Genomic DNA, 20,393 nt, shown 5'->3' with positions numbered 1-20,393 from the left:
CTTGTTTTTGGGCTTCATTCACATCTAAGAGTAAATTGGAACTTAGGCTTTATTTCCCCTTATCGTTACTGCCACTGTCTTACATAGAACTTCTTAACAGAAGTGTAGTTTTAGATTCTAGAATTGGGAATAAATGCTTCTTAATCACATAATTTCATCTCATGGACTCTTAATTAACCAATGTGGACAGTACTAAACAGGGATGAAAGTGAAAATTGGTTCTATACAAGGAAATGTGTTGGTTCCATAATTATTCCAGTTAATGAGAAGAACTGCAAACATGAAGGAGGTTAAGGTAACATTAGAGATACATTCCTTTTTTCATCAATACTCATGCTAATTTCCTGAGCTATCACTGAAAGCAGAACTCTGGGACTTGTTTAAAATACTCTGCTGTTCACGGAGGCCATGCCAGAGTCTGATGTATATGAATATGAGTGGAGCAGCAAAGTGACTGGTATTGCACTTAATGCACTGAGGATGCATCCCAAAGTGGGCTGGAAGTTCTGAGGATATTATGTCATATCTGTTTGAATTCAACAGTGGGGTTTTTTTATTACAGAGATTTCCCTTCCAATAAAAGAAGAACCATCTCCCATATCTAAAATGAGACCAGTAACAGCCAACATCACTACAATGCCAGTGAACACAGTGATATCCCGTCCACCTCCACAGATCCAAATGGCCCCTCCTCCTGTGTCCTTAGAACCAACAACCAGCTTGTCTATAAGTTTGGAAAACCAACTTGAAGCCCTCTTGGATGGAACTTTACCATCAGGTAATGAAATTCCTCAACTGACAAGCAGTAATGAGGACAGAGAGTCATTTTCTTTAATTGAAGACCTCCAGAATGATCTGCTTAATCACTCCAGCATTTTAGATCACTCTCATTCACCCATGGAAACATCTGACCCACAGTTTACTACTAATAATTCTTGTTTGTCTCTTGACCTTCCTGATACAAATTTGGACAATATGGAATGGCTGGACATTACAATGCCCAGCTCCTCATCTGGACTCACCCCTCTCAGTTCTGCTGCCCCAAGCGTGTTTTCCACTGACTTTCTAGATCCACAAGATCTACAGTTGCACTGGGATTAAGCTATAGCCAATGAGAACATGACCTGCAAGTCTCTCTACAGCAGAGGGCCTTTATCATACCATTCTGATTGCAGTTAACATAAACTAAGACAGTAATGTTTGGAAGAACAAATGCTTGAAGCTAATTCCTTATTGATTTTCAAGTTTACAACAGTGAATCACTTTATGCACCTATCAGTAATGCAGATCAGGGCCCTCTGAAAGCTGTTATTTCACAAGTCAAGAAAGGATGATTGTACTTCGTGATTAAAAGTACCCCAAGGTAAATATATCGCAAATATTTAAGAAAGAAGTTACGTCTGTGACTTTGTAAAGCTTAAATGAGCAACACAACATGACTAAACTGACAGTGAGATGTCAGTTCTCTGTATTGACCCAGTGAGCAAATGTCTGGGGGAGGGGAGGTATCACTGCACTTCATTGTTCCTGTGGAAAGCCTGAGCCAGGTTCAGAACTAATTGTGAGGGCAAAGGCAAATAGAAGCACTGGCTGGTTCAGTGAAATTTCATATATCTAGTCTCTTAATTTGTTCAAATTGTTTTTATATTTTGCTTTTGTGGATTTTAAAACACTTCCCCCATTCTTTAATCATGAGGGAGGAATTTAACTCATCCAAAGGGATATTAAGTGTAACTGCAAGAAATCCACTGAAGCTAATGCCAGTGAATTAGCTAATAATAGTGGTAATATTGAGAACACTGAATTTTCTATAGCAATGCTCTGGATTTAATAGCTAGGTTTTAATGTGTATATCAGACAGTTATTTGTATACTCTTTTAACTTTATATAGCTTATTTTTGTGAACAGAGGGGAACACAGTGGTCTTCAAACAAGAGATTATTATAGTGGAAGTAAATATCCTATTTTGCTTTGTGTTTGAGGATATTTGTTAGATCATTGAATTCAGTATCTCAGCATACTAGAAAAGTTTGAGGAAGTAGAAAAGTTTAATTATTAGTGTTGTACACTACAATCCTGCAAGCATCTATGCAAGAATAGTCCCAATGCCCTCAATAAAAGATGTTTGTAGGATGAGATCAAGTTGCAGGGGACAGTGCTGACAGGACAACCATAATTTCTTAATGAACACTTTGTCTGTTGAACAGCTTTGTCTGCCACTACATAACATCTGGGAAAACCAACAGAGAAGTTGCTCAGTGCAAATCCTAAATACCAGGATCAGAATGTACTGTTTGTGATAAGAAGGCATATTGCATATCTGAAACAGAGAATAGCAAAAATTAAGCTCTTACCTCACAGCACAGCACATGAATATTTTTTGTTGTTTTAAAGCCCTTAGTTGTTGTTTTCAGAATCTATTTTAAAAGCAGTTAGAAAAACAGAAAAATCAAGTCGAACTAATATACTTTGACATTCTGTGGTTGTCTCTCAGGTAATAGCTGTTAAATGTTGCCATAGATGATGGAGGCTAATAATCAAACACAAAATTGGAATTTCCTATTAGGGAATTCCTAAATTAAGATAAAAGGAAACACTCCCCATTTACTGAAATGCAGAAATATTGTATGTTTTCTAGTCTGAAAAATGATCTCATTGCATGGTTCTTTCCTCCTCAAAAATAAAGTTTTGTAGGATTGAATGAAAAAATGCCCCAAAGCTTTTGCCTACTTCTTAGAATAATGATATGTATCAAAGAAACACTGAAAACCTTCACATTTTTCAAAAATTAAAACACAACACAATCATGTTAACATCAAACAAATATTCTGTCAGAAAGTGTCATGGAGTTAACTGAAAATTTGCATCTCCAGATATAACGCAGTCTGGTTTACTGATATGACAGAGTTCCATTGGCTTCAGATAAAATAATGGATTACATCATTGATTCAAGGTTTGAATGATACCATATGTTTGCATCATATCAATTACAGCACTTTAAATTGTTATGTATCTTCACTGGCTTTACTGGCCAAGAACTACTGCAATATGAAACTAAGTACAAGAAAACAATCTTCGGAGATTTTCACTACACACAGTTGAAAGACATAATTCCTTTTTCCTTCTCGCTGTGCCTACACTACTTGAGTACAATATTACATGTGGACTGTCTGCCTTAAGCTTTGATGGTATAGGACTTTTTCAATAACAGTGAACACTTAACATTCAACTTTTTGCATTCCTGTTCATCATCCTATCTTGGGAGCTGATACTCTGAGATACGAAGTGCCCTCGGCTGTTACGAGAATAAGAATTAAGGACTCTTGGTCTGATAGGAACAACTCTGAATGAAATTTAGTGTTCTGCAGTACTGTCAGTTTATTCTGTGTGATACACCAGACATCATACAATATATGTGTGGTTAGAGTTATCCCTTTTTGACCCTGCCTCCTGATTAAATGAGAGGCAAGTAAATTAATTTTTAGAGGACAAATTAGCCTAGAGCAACTGTACTGTCATTTTTGATGTGCATGTAAATACAGCTTGAAACTGGCAAAGTCATCTTGCTACAAAATTACCCTTATTGGCAGTGTAGAATGTTAATAAATCCATAGGAATCTTTGTGCAGAAATAAACCCAAACAGTTGAGATGTCTTGTTATCAGTACGGTATAGCTTTCTGCTCTGAACGTCTATTTGAAAAAAAAATAAAATTTAAGGGATCATTTTAGTTTCTGAAGTACAAATATTCTAGTGTAGGGAATGTGTGATTACTTTTCTGTACATTTCAGAATTGTGTATTAAACCTTATATAAAATGGTTTGCTTTAGACTTTGTTCTGAAATGTGATATGTTTGCCATAGTTGTATATGCCTGTTTATGGCAGAAATAGGTTTTGCTTAGACTTTTGTGTGTGCATGTTTTACATGAAATTTTTGTAGCACAAATACATCTTAGAAATTTATTCGTGGCTGTGCAGTTTGACTGCACAGAACTGAATCTTTCTCATTAAGAGAACAGTTGCAAAGGAATGCACTGGCACTAAATTTGCCATTTAATGGCTGCAGTATACTAACAGAATGCATCCTATCAAATGTGGTGTTAGTGGGTCCTTCAAAGTAATTAAGAATACCTTTGAATCAGTATGAAAATCAAAAGTTGGTTGTTTACACATCTAGACAGAGAGAGCTCAGACAATGTTTTCCTAGGCTGATGTTACTCAAGAGGAGTCACATCCTGTGTTGCACACTTTTAGTGCCCTTCAGCATCAGTTACAGCAAGGAAGTTTACAGGCAAAATTTTGTTTAACATTAGAAGTTGTTAAAAAAGCATTGTCATACTCTCTCTGACAATAAAATTAATTTATGGCAGTTGTTGTCTACAGAAATTAAAAGTGTAATCCAGCAATTTGGGCTTGCAGACCTGCAGAATTCGAACTTTAAAAAGCTGAGGCCACAGCTTTTAGAAATGATCACTACTTTATACTGACATTTATTTCCCAGGTATTTCTAAATTCACCAACAAGAGTCATGTTCAAAGATGGTGATCCAAAGAGAAGTGTCAATATTAAACCTTTTCTGTAACATAATCTCAAACATTCAGGTGCCTCCAAAGTTAGGCACTGTAATCAGAACACAAGTACAAGCTGCTGAACTATTTTCAAGACAGAGAAACTGCAATTACAGAATACATTGAACTGGAAGGGCATTATGTAATCAAAACACAGGAAAGTTCACCGATGTAAACAATTATTATTTGGATGGCATCTTAAGTGTATAAACTTAAAGCAAACTCTATTAAAACTGGAAAAAATCTTCCACTTATCTCTAGTAAATGTTCTGTTGAAACTCTTTGTGTTGTGGTCTATGAAATCACCTTTCAGTGACTTCTAGACCATACCCCAGAAAGTATTTCATGTGAGATCCGTGGAACTGAGTTACATATAGCGTATACATGGCCAATAAAGAGCATCCATTCAAACCTGAAATAATCTCAAATATTCTTTTATACCAGTTTGCTAGGAATCAAGTGCAAAAAAGAGACAGCTACATCATTCTGTAGTGTCCAATACTGAATAGAAAGTGGTTTTAAGTTGAAAGTGCATAAATGTATTTGTAGAAATCTAGCCAAAAAAAGCCATTCTAGCTATGAGAGCAAATTCTCAAAAAAAAAAGCCGGGAATGGTTAATAACTATATAATCACACTATTTTTATAAAATACAGCTCAGATATTCAAAAGACAGCCTAAAGTAAATTATAATAATATAAAAATTTAAATAGGAACCAAAGCATTGCCATTTCTATTGCCAAAGGAGGCACTTTGTATTTTAAAATATAGGAAATTAAGTCCCCAAAAGTGTTATCCATACTTTTTTAAAATTAAGGATGTAGATATTTTCAAAGCTGTTTTTGATGTTTAACAGTACAGATTTGTTTTTGTTGTTTGAGAAATTTGTAGTAAATAATAGCACAGGCTTTTTTTCCAGATAGGATTTTCTTCACAGTACTGCTTGCAGTAGAAATAACGCTAACCCAAGTAGGTGTTTCTCTTCTTCTTTTCATAGTCATCATTATGTCTTAGCATCTCATTTTGTGAAAAGAAGAAGATAAACACCTGTCTCTGGGGCCCTCTTCATTTAAGCACTACTTTACTAAATGCAAATTATGGCAATCAGGGCGTCAGTTTATGTATTGCCTTTCTAGAACCATGATGCCTTTGTATTTGCTGTTTGCACCCCTAAGATCAATTCCATATGTTTGAATGCCATATGTTTTGCACATTGTACTGTATATATGTAATGCATACTGTATTTTTATATGTGTACTACATTTATCAAATATTTTGTACATAGTGGCAATATTGTAGCTACTGAGGAAATGTTTGATATTTCAGCATTTTTGCTAAGTGTCTCAAATAAAAAAGGAAAACTGTGTTCATTTGTCCATGGTTACTACTTAAAATGAAAATATTATTCTTTTACGGGTCTGATACATTTGGGCCTGTGTTCTAAGTACCTTTCTCACAAAAAGGAGTAAGAATGAATCTGCACTTAGACAAACCCCAAAAGAATTATGGTTTGTCTTTAAAATCAGAGCAAAAATCTGTAAGAACAGAGAGTTCCTGAACCCTTGAAGTTTAGGTTTGGATTTCCTTTTTTTTTTTACAATTTTTAATATAGCACCATTTACTCATAGAATGGCCTGGGTTCCAATGGACCTTAAAGTTCATCTTGTTCCCTGCCTGGGCTGAGACACCTTCCACTATCCCAGGTTGCTCCAAGCCCTGTCACTGCCAGGGATGGGGCAGCCACAGCTTCTCTGAGTGACTCACTCCAGTATCTCAGCACTGTCCATTTGAATCCGTTCCTCCTTGTCCAATCTCACTACAAACCTCTTGTAATGCACTTCAATACATGACTTTCCCAAATTCTTCCAAGGTTTTCAAGATGTGCTGGGTTGTGAGATTTTTTATTTTTGATTTGCATTCTGCTCAGCTTCTGGAACACCTGAATGCATTTTTTCAGGAGAATGAGCTTGTTTGCACAAGCTTCTTTTAAAGACGAAGCTGTTTCATTTAAATATTTAGTGTTACACTTCCCCTTGTGAAGGCAGTCCTGTACTAATCACCCACCCTTTCCTCATTAAAGTCTGTTCTACACTGATAACATCAGAAATTTTGATACTTGGCCAAATATTAAAAACTCCATAAAGCAGTAAGTAGTAATTAAGTGAGTAAAACTGAAAAAAAATTAAAAACTACTAATAAACACTGTAAATTTCATATAATACCTTTGCTCTGTGAACTTTAACCATTGTAAAATTTTGTAGGTTGTATGGGCCACAAACTTACCTTTGATATCACACACCAAACACAAATATTGCAAAACAAGTGCAGCACTTTTTGACCATGTATTTGTGCATTAAAGAAATTACAGCTGGAGTATAACAAAGATAAAGCACTTGTTTTGCTGCCAGCTGACAGTCTGGGGGCTTGATTGTTTTACAGTGACAAAATATAAACACATAACCTTTCACAAGCTATGTTCATATTACTATTTGATGTAAAAACAAAACAAGGCTTGATAAAACTTGAGATTATGCTGAGTGAACTTCCACAGGCTAAACCTTGATTTTCAATAAAAACTCAGTTTATTCAAACATGCTGTACAGATGGCCATCAGCACATTTGTCTGTACCACATTCAATACCATTTGCTCCTGCCTGTTGGCTTGTTGTTTATTGTACAGATGTTGCTAGAGGGACACATTTCTTAGAGTATTTGTAGCCTCTCAAGCAGGAGATGTTTCTTTGATGGCAAAGAAATCACATGGATTTCCCCACACCTCAAAGTATAGTCTGCAACTTCACCAAGACATTCCAAAATCAAAGTAACAAATTAGAGCTTCTGAGAACCAACAGCCAGGGGCTGGGGCTTTTTTCTTTAAGTGTTTATCCATAAATTAAATGAGAAACTCTAAGATAAATACTTCCCTTAATGTAAAAAAATTACCTGTGAGTCTCCAGTCTTCAGTGCAGAAAAAGGACTGTGGGGCCCTTCTGCCATCTACTGCATCATTCTTGAACCCCTTCCAAGACAAGTGCTGGGGTTAGAAAGTAAAATAGTGAACAGAAACATTCTTTCATACAGCTAAGACAAAGTCAAAGCTCAAGTAGCTGCAACTGAGGAGCATTTCAGCTCCTCAGCATCCCATAGCAAGTCTATACAAAACTCAGCATCCCATAGCAAGTCTTTATAAAACTCAATTGCACCATATATACATAAATATATTGGATTGTCCCCCTGTATGTATCTTAGAAGAGTCAGGGAATGTGTTGAAAGGCCTTGTTTTGCACATGGAAACAGACACTAAAGCCTCTCCTAAAGCAACACCTCCATTTCATATGTGCGAGACTAAGGAAAGAAAGAAAGAAAAAAAAGGCAACTGGTGATTATTTCTCCATCCAACAAAATCACTGACAGTATCTTTTCAGCAACAGAGTCCTCTAAGACATCCCTTTTGAAAAGCCACGTATTTAAAAGAAGCTTGGTCAGAAGAGAACGGCCCTTAATGCACAAGGAGGATTCAGCATGGAGGAAGGGCTTTAACACCCAACTCAAACAAGGGGAAGGGCCAGCATAAAAGACACTTCCAGACCAAAGTATCCAGACACCAAAAGGGCAATTTCAGTTTTTTAAAATCAAGTGAATTTTTAATCATAAAAACTATTGCAACAAATCAGCTCACCATTAAACAACACTTTGTTTAGATAGAAACAGTTTCTCCAGACACACTAAGGAAGTTATGCTCAGAAAGTAGACAAATTTTTTAAACCTTATCAAGAATTTCCTCTTAATCTAGTTAGGAGATCTTTATGAATTCAAATTGAAGTTTCCATCTCCCCATAGAGTTAAGGAAGAACTTGATCAATAGAAGTTGATTTACCATTAAATACTATTTCCAATGCCAAGCGAATACATTTATTACAATGTAGTGTGTTGAAGACATAAAACTCACATGAATTCCACCAACAATTCAAACAGCCCTTGCACTCACCACAAACTTTCCTCTCAGCTTAAAAGGATCCAAAACCATTAATAAACACAGATGTGAGCTGCACAGGAACTGTGATGACAAGTTACAACTGGCAAATATGGCACATAAAAGAGGATATTTTGTAATAAGCAAGTAGGCCAGAAATGGCATATCATCAGCCAAACATGAATGCTTAAAACTGAACTTCTTTCTGCTGCCAGCTTGGTAATACTAAGAGTAACTCCTTCAACCAGGAGAGATAAGTGGCTCTCTGAGGTCACCCGTGCATAAGCATTACAGGTGTGAGAGTTGAGGGAGGCAGTTTCCACTCCTACACACCATCCCACTTTGAAATGCTGCCGTGATACACTGACAAGACAAAAGCAGAATACAACAGTGCTATTCTCATTTCCTAGCTTTCCATAATCCAGATGAGGGCATGTGATGAACAAGACTAGCAGATCAATTCCAGCAAGCATTCAGACTGCCAGGCCATCAGTTATGCTGATAGGGACTGGAAAACCAGGTGACTTTCAGGGCAGCTTTACAAGGGCTGACTATCCAGTAAGGTAATTTAAATTAAACACTTTTCACTGCAGGGCAAGCCAATTCAAATTACTTTGTTGAAATACAGACAGGCATAGAGTTATCAGAGACAAACTAACAAATCATAAGTTTTAAAGAACTAAAATATTTTCATACATTCAAGGCATCAGGCACGACTTTCCATGATGACAGTTTAAAGAACATCTCAAAAGGATACATAAATATTTCCCTCCTCACTGCAGGGTGGTTCAACTAGTGGACCTTTGAAGGTCTCTTCCAAGCCGAGTTATTTTGGTTCTATATCAACCCTGTAACACACCTGCATTACAGCATTACCAAATCAGTACTCGGATCTAACCCTTTACAATGGCACCTCTGCAATATGTTCACGTCCGCCTTCCACAAGGAAACCAAAACCACACCAAAAGGAATATAAAACTTGGATATCAAGCAACAGTTTCATGGAGAATTTAATCAGACCTCCACAACGCATTAAATGAAAACTAAAACCTTTGTTTTAGTTGTAAAAAACTACACTTGTAAAAATCTAGGATATCCCGTCTAGAAAACATCTAGTATCTCCTCTGCAATTCACGACACTGAGTTTTTTGAGGGAACAGTACCAGGCAGCAAGTGTGTTTAATTCAATATTTACCATTTAGTTAGCCCAACGTTTTGCATTCCTGCTTCTTTTCTTGGAGGAGGAAAACTTTAATCCCGCTTTTTTCTCCCTCTCTCAGCCGTGCTGGTTGATGTGAGGCAGCCCCTCGGGTGCCGTCTCCGGATACCGCACCCTTACAGCCCCGGGGCGGCCGCTGCAGAGGGCGCTGCCCTCAGAACGCCTCCACGGCCGGAGGGGAGACTCCTGGCAGCTCCAGGAAAGGGAGAGAGGGAGAGCCAGAGGGAGACGAAGGGAAAGCGAGAGCCAGAACGAGACGGGGAGCGGTGGCAGTCCCAATCCGTCCCTCCCTCCCGTTCCGCCCCCTCAGCCGCCGCCGCGCCCTCAGCGCCTCAGGGCAGCGCGCGCCCCGGCAGGTGGCAGCCCAGGCGCGCGCGAGGGCGGGTCGTGGGCGGGCGCGCGGGAGTGGCGCCAGCGATAGAAAGGCATCAGGAGAAGCCCTTAACGCAGGCGCGGTGGCCAAGTGGTAAGGCGTCGGTCTCGTAAACCGAAGATCACGGGTTCGAACCCCGTCCGTGCCTTGGCGAGTCCGCGCAGGCGGGTGCTCTCCCCATGCTTTTTAGGGGAAGGCGGAGCCCCGCAGCCGAGACCCTCTAGGGAGCGTCCGACCCGACCCGCCCGGCTCCAGGCATGGCGGTTCGGCAGAGCTGCGGCCGCCCCGACCCGCCCGGCTCCAGGCATGGCGGTTCGGCAGAGCTGCGGCCGCCGCAGCGCACCCGGCAACAGCAGAGCCATGCCCACGGGGAGTGTCCCCTGCTCGAACACAGGTTACCCGGGCACGGGTCCTCCGGGCGCCGCGAAGGGCTCTGGTGGATGTTGTGCCAGCCCTGCCTTCACCTCTGTCATTCCTGCCCATGCCTCAGCGGCTGCATGATCGCCTGCTCACATCTACAGGAACAGAGCAGTTTTTCTTCGTTTCTTCTTGGAGCTTAAACCTGCCTTCAAGAGACCTTCAGCTCAGCCTGAAGAAACAAAAAATAGTTTGAAATGTGAAAGGCCAAGATGACTGCTGAGGTCTAGTGGAAGTCATGTCAAACGCCTTTTCTACACAGCACAAGTGCTGGTGCCTACCCTACCATGCAGTCATTCCTGGGAGGAACAAGTGGAGCCTCTGCAGGGTCTTGTTTGAAGAGATCCTCCAGCTCCTTCAAACTCTTGTTTGAAGAGAGCCTTCTCCAGAGGCTGCAGCTATGAAGATCATCCTGTAATCCCCCAGGTCTCTTTCACTGGTTAACCCCCACCCTGCCACCATGTAATTAAGTATTTATTAATTTGGTTCTTTCTTCTGATCGGTAAACCATGAGGTTTCTTCATCTCTATCACTAATCACTTAGAAGGATTATTTGCAATCTGATTCGTGTGTACTTTACATTTCCTATTTTCTAATAGAAAAAACCTCCCTGTGACACTGAAAATGGGTAAGGAAAGGGTGTGGTGTTTACGCTCACTGGAGCCCAGCAGTGCTCCCCTTCTCCAGGTGAAGCAAACACTGGGTGCTTTGGACACAGCTGATCCAGCAGCACTGCAAGTGGCCAGGAGGGAGGTCCAACCCAGTGACACTGACAGGACCAGGCACCGAACCTTAACACACAGTTAAAGGGTTGACAGCACTTAAACGCATCCTACCAGTGTAAATAGGAAAAGAATTACTAATTGAAGGAAATCTTTATTGATTCATGTTTGATATTTACTTACCATTTGAAATTTTACTGATCACTGTGTCTACACAATCAATTTTGGTCTCTGCCTGACAAATCTTCCTCTCATATTCTGCACCATTGCTGTCAGGAATATAAACTGTATATTTGTTGTACGAACAGAAATAAATGTCCTTAACCATTTACACTGGATTTTGTAAATATTCTTAGATATTTTTACTTAGGGATACAAACGACACTGAGGTACATCCATGTCCCTGAAACTGCTTTCATAGGAGGGTTGTAAAAACTAAATGCAAAAATCAAACTCAAGGACAAAACACATATCTAATAAATATTGCTTTCTGTTTACTACAATCTCAAGGATAAGCCTCTCAGGGAGGGTGGAGATGAGCCACCTTGCCACTGATGAGTAAAGCTTTCATAAATTTGTGCTTGTTTTTTGGAAATAATATATTTCTAGGACAAAGCCAGGTATGCATAAGAGCTGTGGCTGTGTCCAACCCTCTTAATGATGGTTTGAGGTCTGTAAGTCTGTTAGATGACACAGAAATCAGATAACACAGAGCCTGTTTTTCCACAGTTTGCAGACAGAACTTTTACATTTTGTGGAGTAACATTGCTGAACTATTAGCATGATAACAATGTTGCTAAGTAACATTTTAAGACACGTCTTGTGGTTATCTACTTGAAATTAATTTTGTAATTAAAAAACAATCTGTTCACTCAAAGCCTAGGAGAAACTTGTGCAGCCCAGAAGTAGTAACTCCAGCAGCAGTTAAGAGGTAGAAATAATTAACATATCACACGGGTCTACTGCCACAATGGAGTCACTTACTTGATCTTAAACCTTTTTTTCAGTGTTGTGCTATTTGCTTTAGACAACACAATGTCCAAATTTAAAAATCTCTCCTTTTAGTCCAGGTTTTCTACACCTCCAGTCATCCTTGCTACAATCCCCCCAGTCCTCTCCAGATGTACATAGTACTGTTGAAGTGAGCAGCCAGCGAGGCTTAGCAGCAGTGCTCAGAGAGGGCATTTCTGCACAGCAGGGCTCCCAGGGACCCCGGCAGAGGCCGAGCAGGAATATGCATCACACGGCCCAGCAAAGGCCGGGCTGCCATCGCCACCACGCCCCGAGGGGCTGCCCGGCTGCCACGGCACCACAGCACACGGGTCACACACTGAGCACTGCCCGACACACACGGCCCTGTCCCAGAGCAGGCTGGGGAATGTGAAATTTAAAGCCCAAACTTCCTCTGTGGCCAGCACTGCATCCCCTGCAGCCATGGCTCGTAAGGCCACCTGCAGCTCACTGTGGCACCCACACGCCGGGCACAGAGGGTGAACCAGCAGCCAGGGATCAGAGAATGCCAGGGCACAATTTGTACTACAGTCATGTGAAATGAGTCCTCTCCATAATCCAGTTGCTGTCACTGCATAATTTAAAACAAAGAATCCCTTACACTGAGCTAACATCAGTGTTATTGGTGAATGCAGCAGGTGAAGCAAATTTAATTTAGTTTCTTTTTTTTTTCTTTTTTTTTTCCCTGCTATAACAGCCTTTTGCTGCCTTTTAAATTCAATTTTACTTGTGACAACCAGTATGACCAACAGAGGACAGCACATCCATTTCTTTTAATGATTAAAAGATCCTGAGCTTGAAGCTGCCATTCACTTTTTCACTCAGGAAATGAGAGTGACAGGCAGAGTGGAGCAGTGTGCCGTTAAGTAAGCCAGCCAGATTAAAAAGGCCTTTTTGCAATTAACTAGAGCTGTTTTGAATTCCAGGAGATTACTTAAAGTAAATCTACTTCTAACCAGGCATTATTGCTAACGAAACACTGTGGGTGCATGTTGGTGAAACCTGCATGCATTTTGATGCAATTGCATTTTGATGCAATTGTTTACTGAGCACTGCAATAATAGTTTACACACTTAGGAGTAAAAGCACACTCAGGAGTGTCAGGTAAACTCAGCTAATTCCCCTTCAAAGCTGCAGAAAGACAAGGTGTCTGTAATGTGAGTGTTCATAGAACACTGAAGTGAAGCCAACTCCAGTGTTTTTATTGCATTTGATTTGGGGGCAGAGAAGACTCTGCAAGTCATAATGAAATTCAAAGAACAAACTCAAGGATTTCATGTGGCTGAGGGGAATTTCATTAAGCAAATCCAATTAACCTGCAAGAGTTGCATACATTGAAATCTATTATCTTCCCCCAAAAGCTGTCTTTGTGGTTTTTATAGCAACCTTTGCTATTCCTGGATAAATAATGCTTTATTAGAAATGCACTACAAATCTTTATATAAGTAAGATTATAATAACATCTTCATTTGTCTCTGCTTTGCAAACATCCAATTCTATTTCTTATGAAACATATGAAATAGTGTTTTTAAAGAAAATATGAGTCAGGATTGGGTGTTAGATACTAGTACAAAGCAAACAGAGATTTAGGAGACACACGAGGAATAATGTGGTTCCTGACAGCGTGCAGGTCTGCGTTTGTCGGCCAGGGCCTGATCCTGTGAATTGCTGAGCTGAATTAATTAAGAGCCTAAGATACCATTAGGTCCATGGGGACTGACAGTGCTCAGCAGTACTCAGTGTTAAAGCCCTTAAATAAAAGCCAACCTACAAATTCCGATTCATGTGAGTAACAATATTGCACACATCTACAGTGGGGACATGAATTATTCACATCAGTGTAGCATGAAAGATGCAAACGGCAAAGCCTGTTTAAAATAACACACAAGCACTCCGTGTTTCTGTGGTATGTGGGAGGGTTATCATTTGGCCCATTTTTCACTCACATGCATATTCCTTTTATTTGCTGCGTGCATATGTCTGATATGAGGATGTGGAGAAAATAAATACAGGAGATAACCATCTAATAAACATTATTAGAAAATGAGGAAAGGAGGTTACTGATTAGCATTCTTCCCATATAAAACTATTAGATTGTATCGGAGAAATGTGAGTTAAGTGTTTTACCGTCTTTTTTTTAACCATTATCTGATCAGAGAAGCATGAAAAGCACTTTATTGCCTTTTTTTTTTATCCCTGTGCTAGGAGCCCTCTGCAGGAAGTGAAGCTGAATTTCACAAATCTTCCCTTTCTGACGTCTCCCGAATTTCTAGGAATACCCCTTCCCTGTTACTATATTTGGTGGTAGTTTCTAGGAAAAAAAATAATTTTCGGACGGTCTTGGACTCACCACACCTCCTCGCAGAGGACTGTGCGCCCCGGGTCTCCTGGCACGGCCCCCGCGGAGTTGAGGAGCTCACGGCTCGGGCTCGCAACTCCCGGCGCAGACTGCACGTCTTTGTAGCACTGTTGGAGGAATGAGCATGGAGAAGGAGTGGGAAGGGGAGAGGTGTCTTTGTGGCAACAATGAGTGAATCTTCTCTAGTTTTTTCCCTGGCTGCTGCTCTTTGGGGTTTTTTTTGAGGTTTTTTTTTCCCTGCACTTTTTTTTTTTTTCTTTTTTCAAGGAAGAGGATCTTAATGAAAGAATAAAACCCTCTGGATTTTTTTTTTTCCTCTCCGCTTCCCCCCTCTCCCCCTCCCCTTGATGTGGCCTCTTGTTTAGCTTGTGGCGTGACCGTGATGAAGAAATGTTTCAGGGCGCCTGGCAGGGTGATCTTTTTATGTAATGAGTCAGGATTTTGCCAACGGAAGGAGCCGGCTCGGAGCGAGGACCGGAGGGCTGTCTCCTTTCAAGAACGGGGACCTGGCCGGCGAGCGGCTGCCTGTGCGCGGGATCCCCGCTCGCTGCGGGCGCTGATCCATTCCCGTTCCCGGCTCGCCGGGGCACCGCCGCGGGCACTGACAAGTGGTGAGTTGCGCTCTCCCTCCGCGCCCCCGCTCCGCGCCGCCCGCCCGCCCGCGGGGAGCAGCGCGGCCCCGCGACGTCCCCGCCGAGGCCGCAGGTGCGGCCGCCGCCCCGCACCCCCTTCCGCGGGCGGCCGGGGCCGCGCCCTGAGCGGGGATGGGGCCGCTCCGCGGCGGGCGGGCACCGGGGCGTGCGGGCGCGGCCGAGGCAGCGCGGGCGCGGAAAGGCGCCCCGCGAGCGGCGGCGCCGCGGGGCCGCGCATCGGCGGGCGCGCGGCCCCGGGCAGCTCCCGGCGCGGCCCGGCGCCCACCTGCCGCAGGCCGCGGAGGGTGCGCGCCGGGCGGGGCGCCGGGCCCGCCGCGCCCCGCGGGGAAGGGGCGGTTCGCCGCCGTGCCGGCACCCTCGGGAGCTACAGGTGTCCGCTCCCCAGGGTGTCCGCTCCCCACGGTGTCCGGCCACCGGTCCCGTCCCGCTGCCTTCGCGTGGCTTCTGCGGTGACTTTCGCCAGGCATAAATAACTACAAATGCGCGTGCGGAGCGGTGTCGATACGCACCGTCTGATCAGGTCGTGTGAAAGACAGAAAAACCTCCTAAATCATCACAGCCGTAAATAAGTCAGTTAAAATGTATAGTCTGTAGAAAGAGAAATTATTTAAACATTTCTACTTAGCCAGAATTTCCACCAACTTCTCTGCGTTTTCCTTTCAGGATGTATTTGGTGTTTATAAAGCAGTTCAGCTAGGACAGCATTCTTCAGCTCCGCTTTATGATTATCAAAAGTAGAATGAACGTAATAGTGGCTTTTCAAGGACAGTAATTAGTTTCTTTTAAAGTAACTGACAGCATTAATCTACTTCAGCCATCCAAGTGTAAACTATCATGCTTTTAAACATGGATTTTATATAGAAGCTCTGTTGGAATTATAAAGTGAAGATTTAGAATATATGTTCCTTTTGTCTGTGAATTTCTACTTTTCCTCTCATCTTTGAAAGATCTTATGAAACATAATACTGAGGGTAGTAAGATGATGTAGAGCTGAATACTTGAGACTATCATTGTTAGCAGGAAGAGACCTGTTTTCAAGTAAAGTGAAAATAATTTCTAGTTTATTGTACAATAACAAATTTAGAATAATGACAGCTATTTCTCTAGAATGTGTCAACTTTAATCTGAAATACAGTGAAACAGATAAATAATAACTTGTAGCACACTTTGAGAAGAAGTCTTAATAGATATTTTGAGTGCTGGGTCTAAGAGGTGTTACTCTGTGCCATTTTATAGACACTTCTTACCTGCTTGATAAATAATTCATAAAATATAAATAAAATCAATTTGTGTGTCTTAGCAATTCCTGCTGTCCAGAAAATAAAGGAGGATGTATTGTGACTGGGCTATAACGTTCTCTTTTGATTAGTCTGAAAATTACCCACTCTATAAGCAATGACTCAGTTGATTGGGCATGTCTTACAAAGATACTTTACTTACAAATTGAATCTTGGAAGGCTGTGGTTCCAGAGTCGGGGTTTTGGGGGCGAGATGAGCTTATGTTTTATCCAACTGGCCCACAAAGTCCCGCTTTTGGTGGTCACTTTGTTCTGCAAAAGAAAACAGCACATTATGGCTCTTACATTGGACAGTAAACTTAGTAGTAAACTGCTGCATTTAGTAAAGGGCTATTATACACTTTAAATAAATAATCATGTTCTAGCTTTATTGTTGTCTTTAGCAAAAAAAAAGTGAATAGAAAATAAAATAATTCCAAAAGTTAAACATAGAAGTTTTCTAACTATTGGTGTTTTTCTCTTAAAAAGCCAGCAAAAGCTGAAGAAAAAGTCACCTTTCAAAGGGTGCAATACAGGTGAATTGGGAGAAAAGATGGTCCCTAGAAAAGAGAGACAGTTTAAACCTGGAAAAAATCTTTTAAACACTGGTAGCATTTGTATTGTCAATCCTCTTTTTTTTTTTTTTTTTGCTCACGAAGTATTCAGTTGTAATGTATCCTTTCTGTGTGTCTATGTGTGTCTACGTGTGTATGATTCAATTTAAAGACTGCTGATTTTTGTACTGTTAAAAGTTGTGAAATATATTATTGTGTGTAAGGCAGTGTAAACCTGAGCTTGGTAGAGCTATTTAAGATCAGTTATTATTTACATTTTGGTGTCAATATCCTAAAGAATGGAAGTATTATTTTTACTTAAAAGTTACATAGCTGTACTTTCCTCATGGGACTCTAGAAAGTCTTGAAAACACTGGTAGAGGTACTGAAATTTCTCATGGTTCCAAATATACTGCACAGATATTTAACACTGAATGAACACATGATACACAATGTAATTTATACAGTGTTTCATATATGCAGCATATTCACACAAAATACATGCAGGAGCTCAGCTAGTGTAAATGTGTCTGTCATAGTTTTGACATTTAATGCCAACTAATCACCTGCTTGAGCTACACATAAACATCCAGACATTCACATTGTGATCACATTGTCACTGTAGTCAGGTTAATTTTAACTGTTGACCTATACCCACTGAATCAATTTCAGTATTTTAGAAAGGCCTGGAAATTCAGCTGAAGTGAGACAGTGACACATTGTTAAAGCAGAGTTGTTGGCATGTGATTTATCTGATGATTATGTGCAGGATCTGTACATTTATGCAAATGAATATCAGGATGAGTTATCAAGGTTTTCTGTAGAATTCTCACGTTTTACATTTTAGAGAAACATAATTGCAACAAAAGTGGAATAGGATGTGTCCAAACCTCAGTGCAACAAATTCCTCACTTGTTTAAGACTGAAATCTGATTTGGAGGAGCTTAGGTCAGAACTGTGGTGCTAATATGCTTTTTAGCTACTATTTTCCATGAAAATAATACTGTTCAGAAGGAGCATTTATGAAAGGTTAAATTTTCATTAGCCAATTAAATTAAAAACATAACTGTAGAAATTTTTTATTTTTTACTTATACTAGAGTATATTAGTACTTAGTTTATGAATACATTCCAGACTTGTCCAGTCTTCTTAGTTGTCAGATTTAGATTTATTTAATTCCTGTGGTCTCTTCTCTAGTATTCTGAGAATGTAAGAGCAGAGAATCAGAGATGAGAAAGTGGATCAATGTGAGGATCTTGCTCTAAGGGAAAAGAGAAACACATCCACACATCAGCAAAGATCAGCTCTGCTCTGCTGAAATACCACAGTTGCTTCTTACCAACTGTTACTTAAAAGCTCTTAAATTAAAATGTAATTTTGTGCAGCTACTTCCACTAAGATGTGAAGATCACACTTTGTTAATCAGCTATTTTTAGATTATTTTTTAAAATAGATTCTATCTGGCTCTCTACTGAGGATATATAAAATTCACTTGCATTGCTCCTAGCACCAATAACCTAGCTATAGAATTAATACACTATTTAAATGATTAATGAGCAGTGTTAAAGAACACAGTTATGCTTCTGTAGGCCTTCCTCATACAATATTTTTATTCACATTTTTTTCCCATCAATAAGCTTAAAGAAAGAGCTCCTGTTTGTCTCTGGTGTGCAGTAGAACAGACAATTTTCTGCTGCTATAGATATCATGCATATATTTTAAACTTAAAGTATGTTCATCGCTACTTCAATAATGATGATTTGACAAAACATTGATAGATTTCCTCAACATCTGTGTTATAAAAATTTGATCTCTTTCCCTCACACTGGTTTTCCCAGCAGGTTTGCGTGCAGCTTGGGGTGCTGGCCTCAGAGCTGAGACTACTGAAGTGCACTGTGTATCCACAGTATTAATAATTAAATACCTGGGATCAGTCTATCTTGCTATTTGATATGAAAAAATAAATTTACAGGAGATATAGAGTAGATGGTATGTTTGCAATAAAATTTAAATTTTCTTCAGATAAAAATGTCATTAATTATTGGAAAAAAATTAGAAATATCAAACCCAATTATTTATTGCATTTATAACTTACAAAATTGAAAGTTCTACTAGCTGTCATTCTATTTAGATTAAATATAAAACTGCATTTTTACAATTACTTTTCTGCATTTTTAAGCAAACCTTTAAAAACCAGCTCACAAACACACTGAATCAGCAGAGGATTGCCAAATGGCCTAATCTGTTTACTTTTGAAATTTTATTGAAAGCAGTGAAAAGATCAGGATCTCCACTGGAATCCTGTGGCATGGTTTGGAGCTTGCATTTTCTGAAGCAAGGCCTCAACCTTTGACACCTCCTGATCTCGTGTTGCAACAGAAGAGTTTTGTGACTCCCCTCTGATCCAGCCACAGAAAAAGAGACAGAGAGGTAACGACCCCAAGTTTGGAAACTCATGACCTGGAACAATTAAAATTTTGCCTTACTAAAGGCTACAGAATCAGTTGTCCTTTCCTAGGAAGTTATCCAGAGTTTTTCCAGGGCAAGAACACAGACCCCCGAGGTCTGAACTTTAAACTCTGCCTTGTTCTTTGCTCCTTGCTGCAGTGTTACACACCAGCACTGCTTCCCTGTGGAGAACCTGGACTTCATGCCACGGGAAAGGTCTATGCAAACACAAACCAGTCTGCTCAGGCATATTTTTTAAGGCACATTACTCAAAAGATAATTTTACCTGCCTTGGAAATTGTATTTAGAAGCCTATGAAGCAAAAACAAAACAAAGAAGTGGATTTTTGTAAATGGGTTTAAGAGATTTGGGGAAAAGCGCTGCTGTCACCTGGAGGCTGCACCTGCAGTGGAAGACATGGTAGAAAAGTGGTTCAGACCCTGTGGCTTGAGCTTCTGGTGGAATCAATTAATTTAAAGCATCATTTGCCCAATTCACAGTGCACATCAGTTAATAACTACACTAATCCCTTGCTGCAATGCCATATGCTATTCTCAGTCAAACAGTGCAAACATGGAGGGAATTTGGTAAAGGTATAAACATGGAAAAAAGAAACAAAGAATCAGGGGGTTTTGCCTTTTGTCAAAATGCCCAAATAGTTCCTGTTTCCAAGGTTTGGGGGCAAGGGCAATAATTCTGTATTCAAATGTGAATGGATAGGCCTTATTCAGCTTGGGAATTTTTTTCAGGACCTTTCTTACAACACCTGCAGAGTAAATAAAGATAATATCAACAGAAATAAAGCCCCGTGCATTAGTGAG

The 20,393-nt window shown here is 40.3% G+C and overlaps 1 protein-coding gene, 1 long non-coding RNA gene and 1 other non-coding gene across 12 annotated transcripts in view; 2 read left to right on the top strand and 1 right to left on the bottom strand.

Moving 5' to 3' along the window:
• The window catches only part of MRTFB (myocardin related transcription factor B), a 67,843-nt gene extending 61,911 nt beyond the window's left edge, over positions 1-5,932 (top strand). For all 8 annotated transcript variants that reach the window (XM_030229521.2, XM_050980258.1, XM_050980257.1 and 5 more), the window contains one exon: positions 563-5,932. In XM_030229521.2, the coding sequence (XP_030085381.1) occupies positions 563-1,101 (539 nt within the window). In that variant the 3' untranslated portion in view covers positions 1,102-5,932. The remainder of the gene's footprint in view (positions 1-562) is intronic.
• Positions 1-12,007, bottom strand: part of LOC103817716 (uncharacterized) — a 64,833-nt gene extending 52,826 nt beyond the window's left edge. For all 3 annotated transcript variants that reach the window (XR_007778870.1, XR_007778869.1, XR_007778868.1), the window contains exons 1-2: positions 9,735-12,007; positions 7,510-7,600 (exon numbers count right to left, since the gene is read on the bottom strand). This is a non-coding gene — a long non-coding RNA (uncharacterized LOC103817716). The remainder of the gene's footprint in view (positions 1-7,509; positions 7,601-9,734) is intronic.
• On the top strand, positions 10,208-10,279 carry TRNAT-CGU (transfer RNA threonine (anticodon CGU)). The gene has a single exon. It is a non-coding gene; the product is annotated as a tRNA-Thr (tRNA).
• Positions 12,008-20,393: the final 8,386 nt, after the last annotated feature.

Source organism: Serinus canaria, chromosome 14 (assembly GCF_022539315.1).
Source record: "Serinus canaria isolate serCan28SL12 chromosome 14, serCan2020, whole genome shotgun sequence".
Classification (NCBI taxonomy): Eukaryota; Metazoa; Chordata; class Aves; order Passeriformes; family Fringillidae; genus Serinus; species Serinus canaria.
The sequence above is the reverse complement of the archived record's forward strand: the minus strand, read 5'-3'. Positions and strand labels throughout refer to the sequence as shown.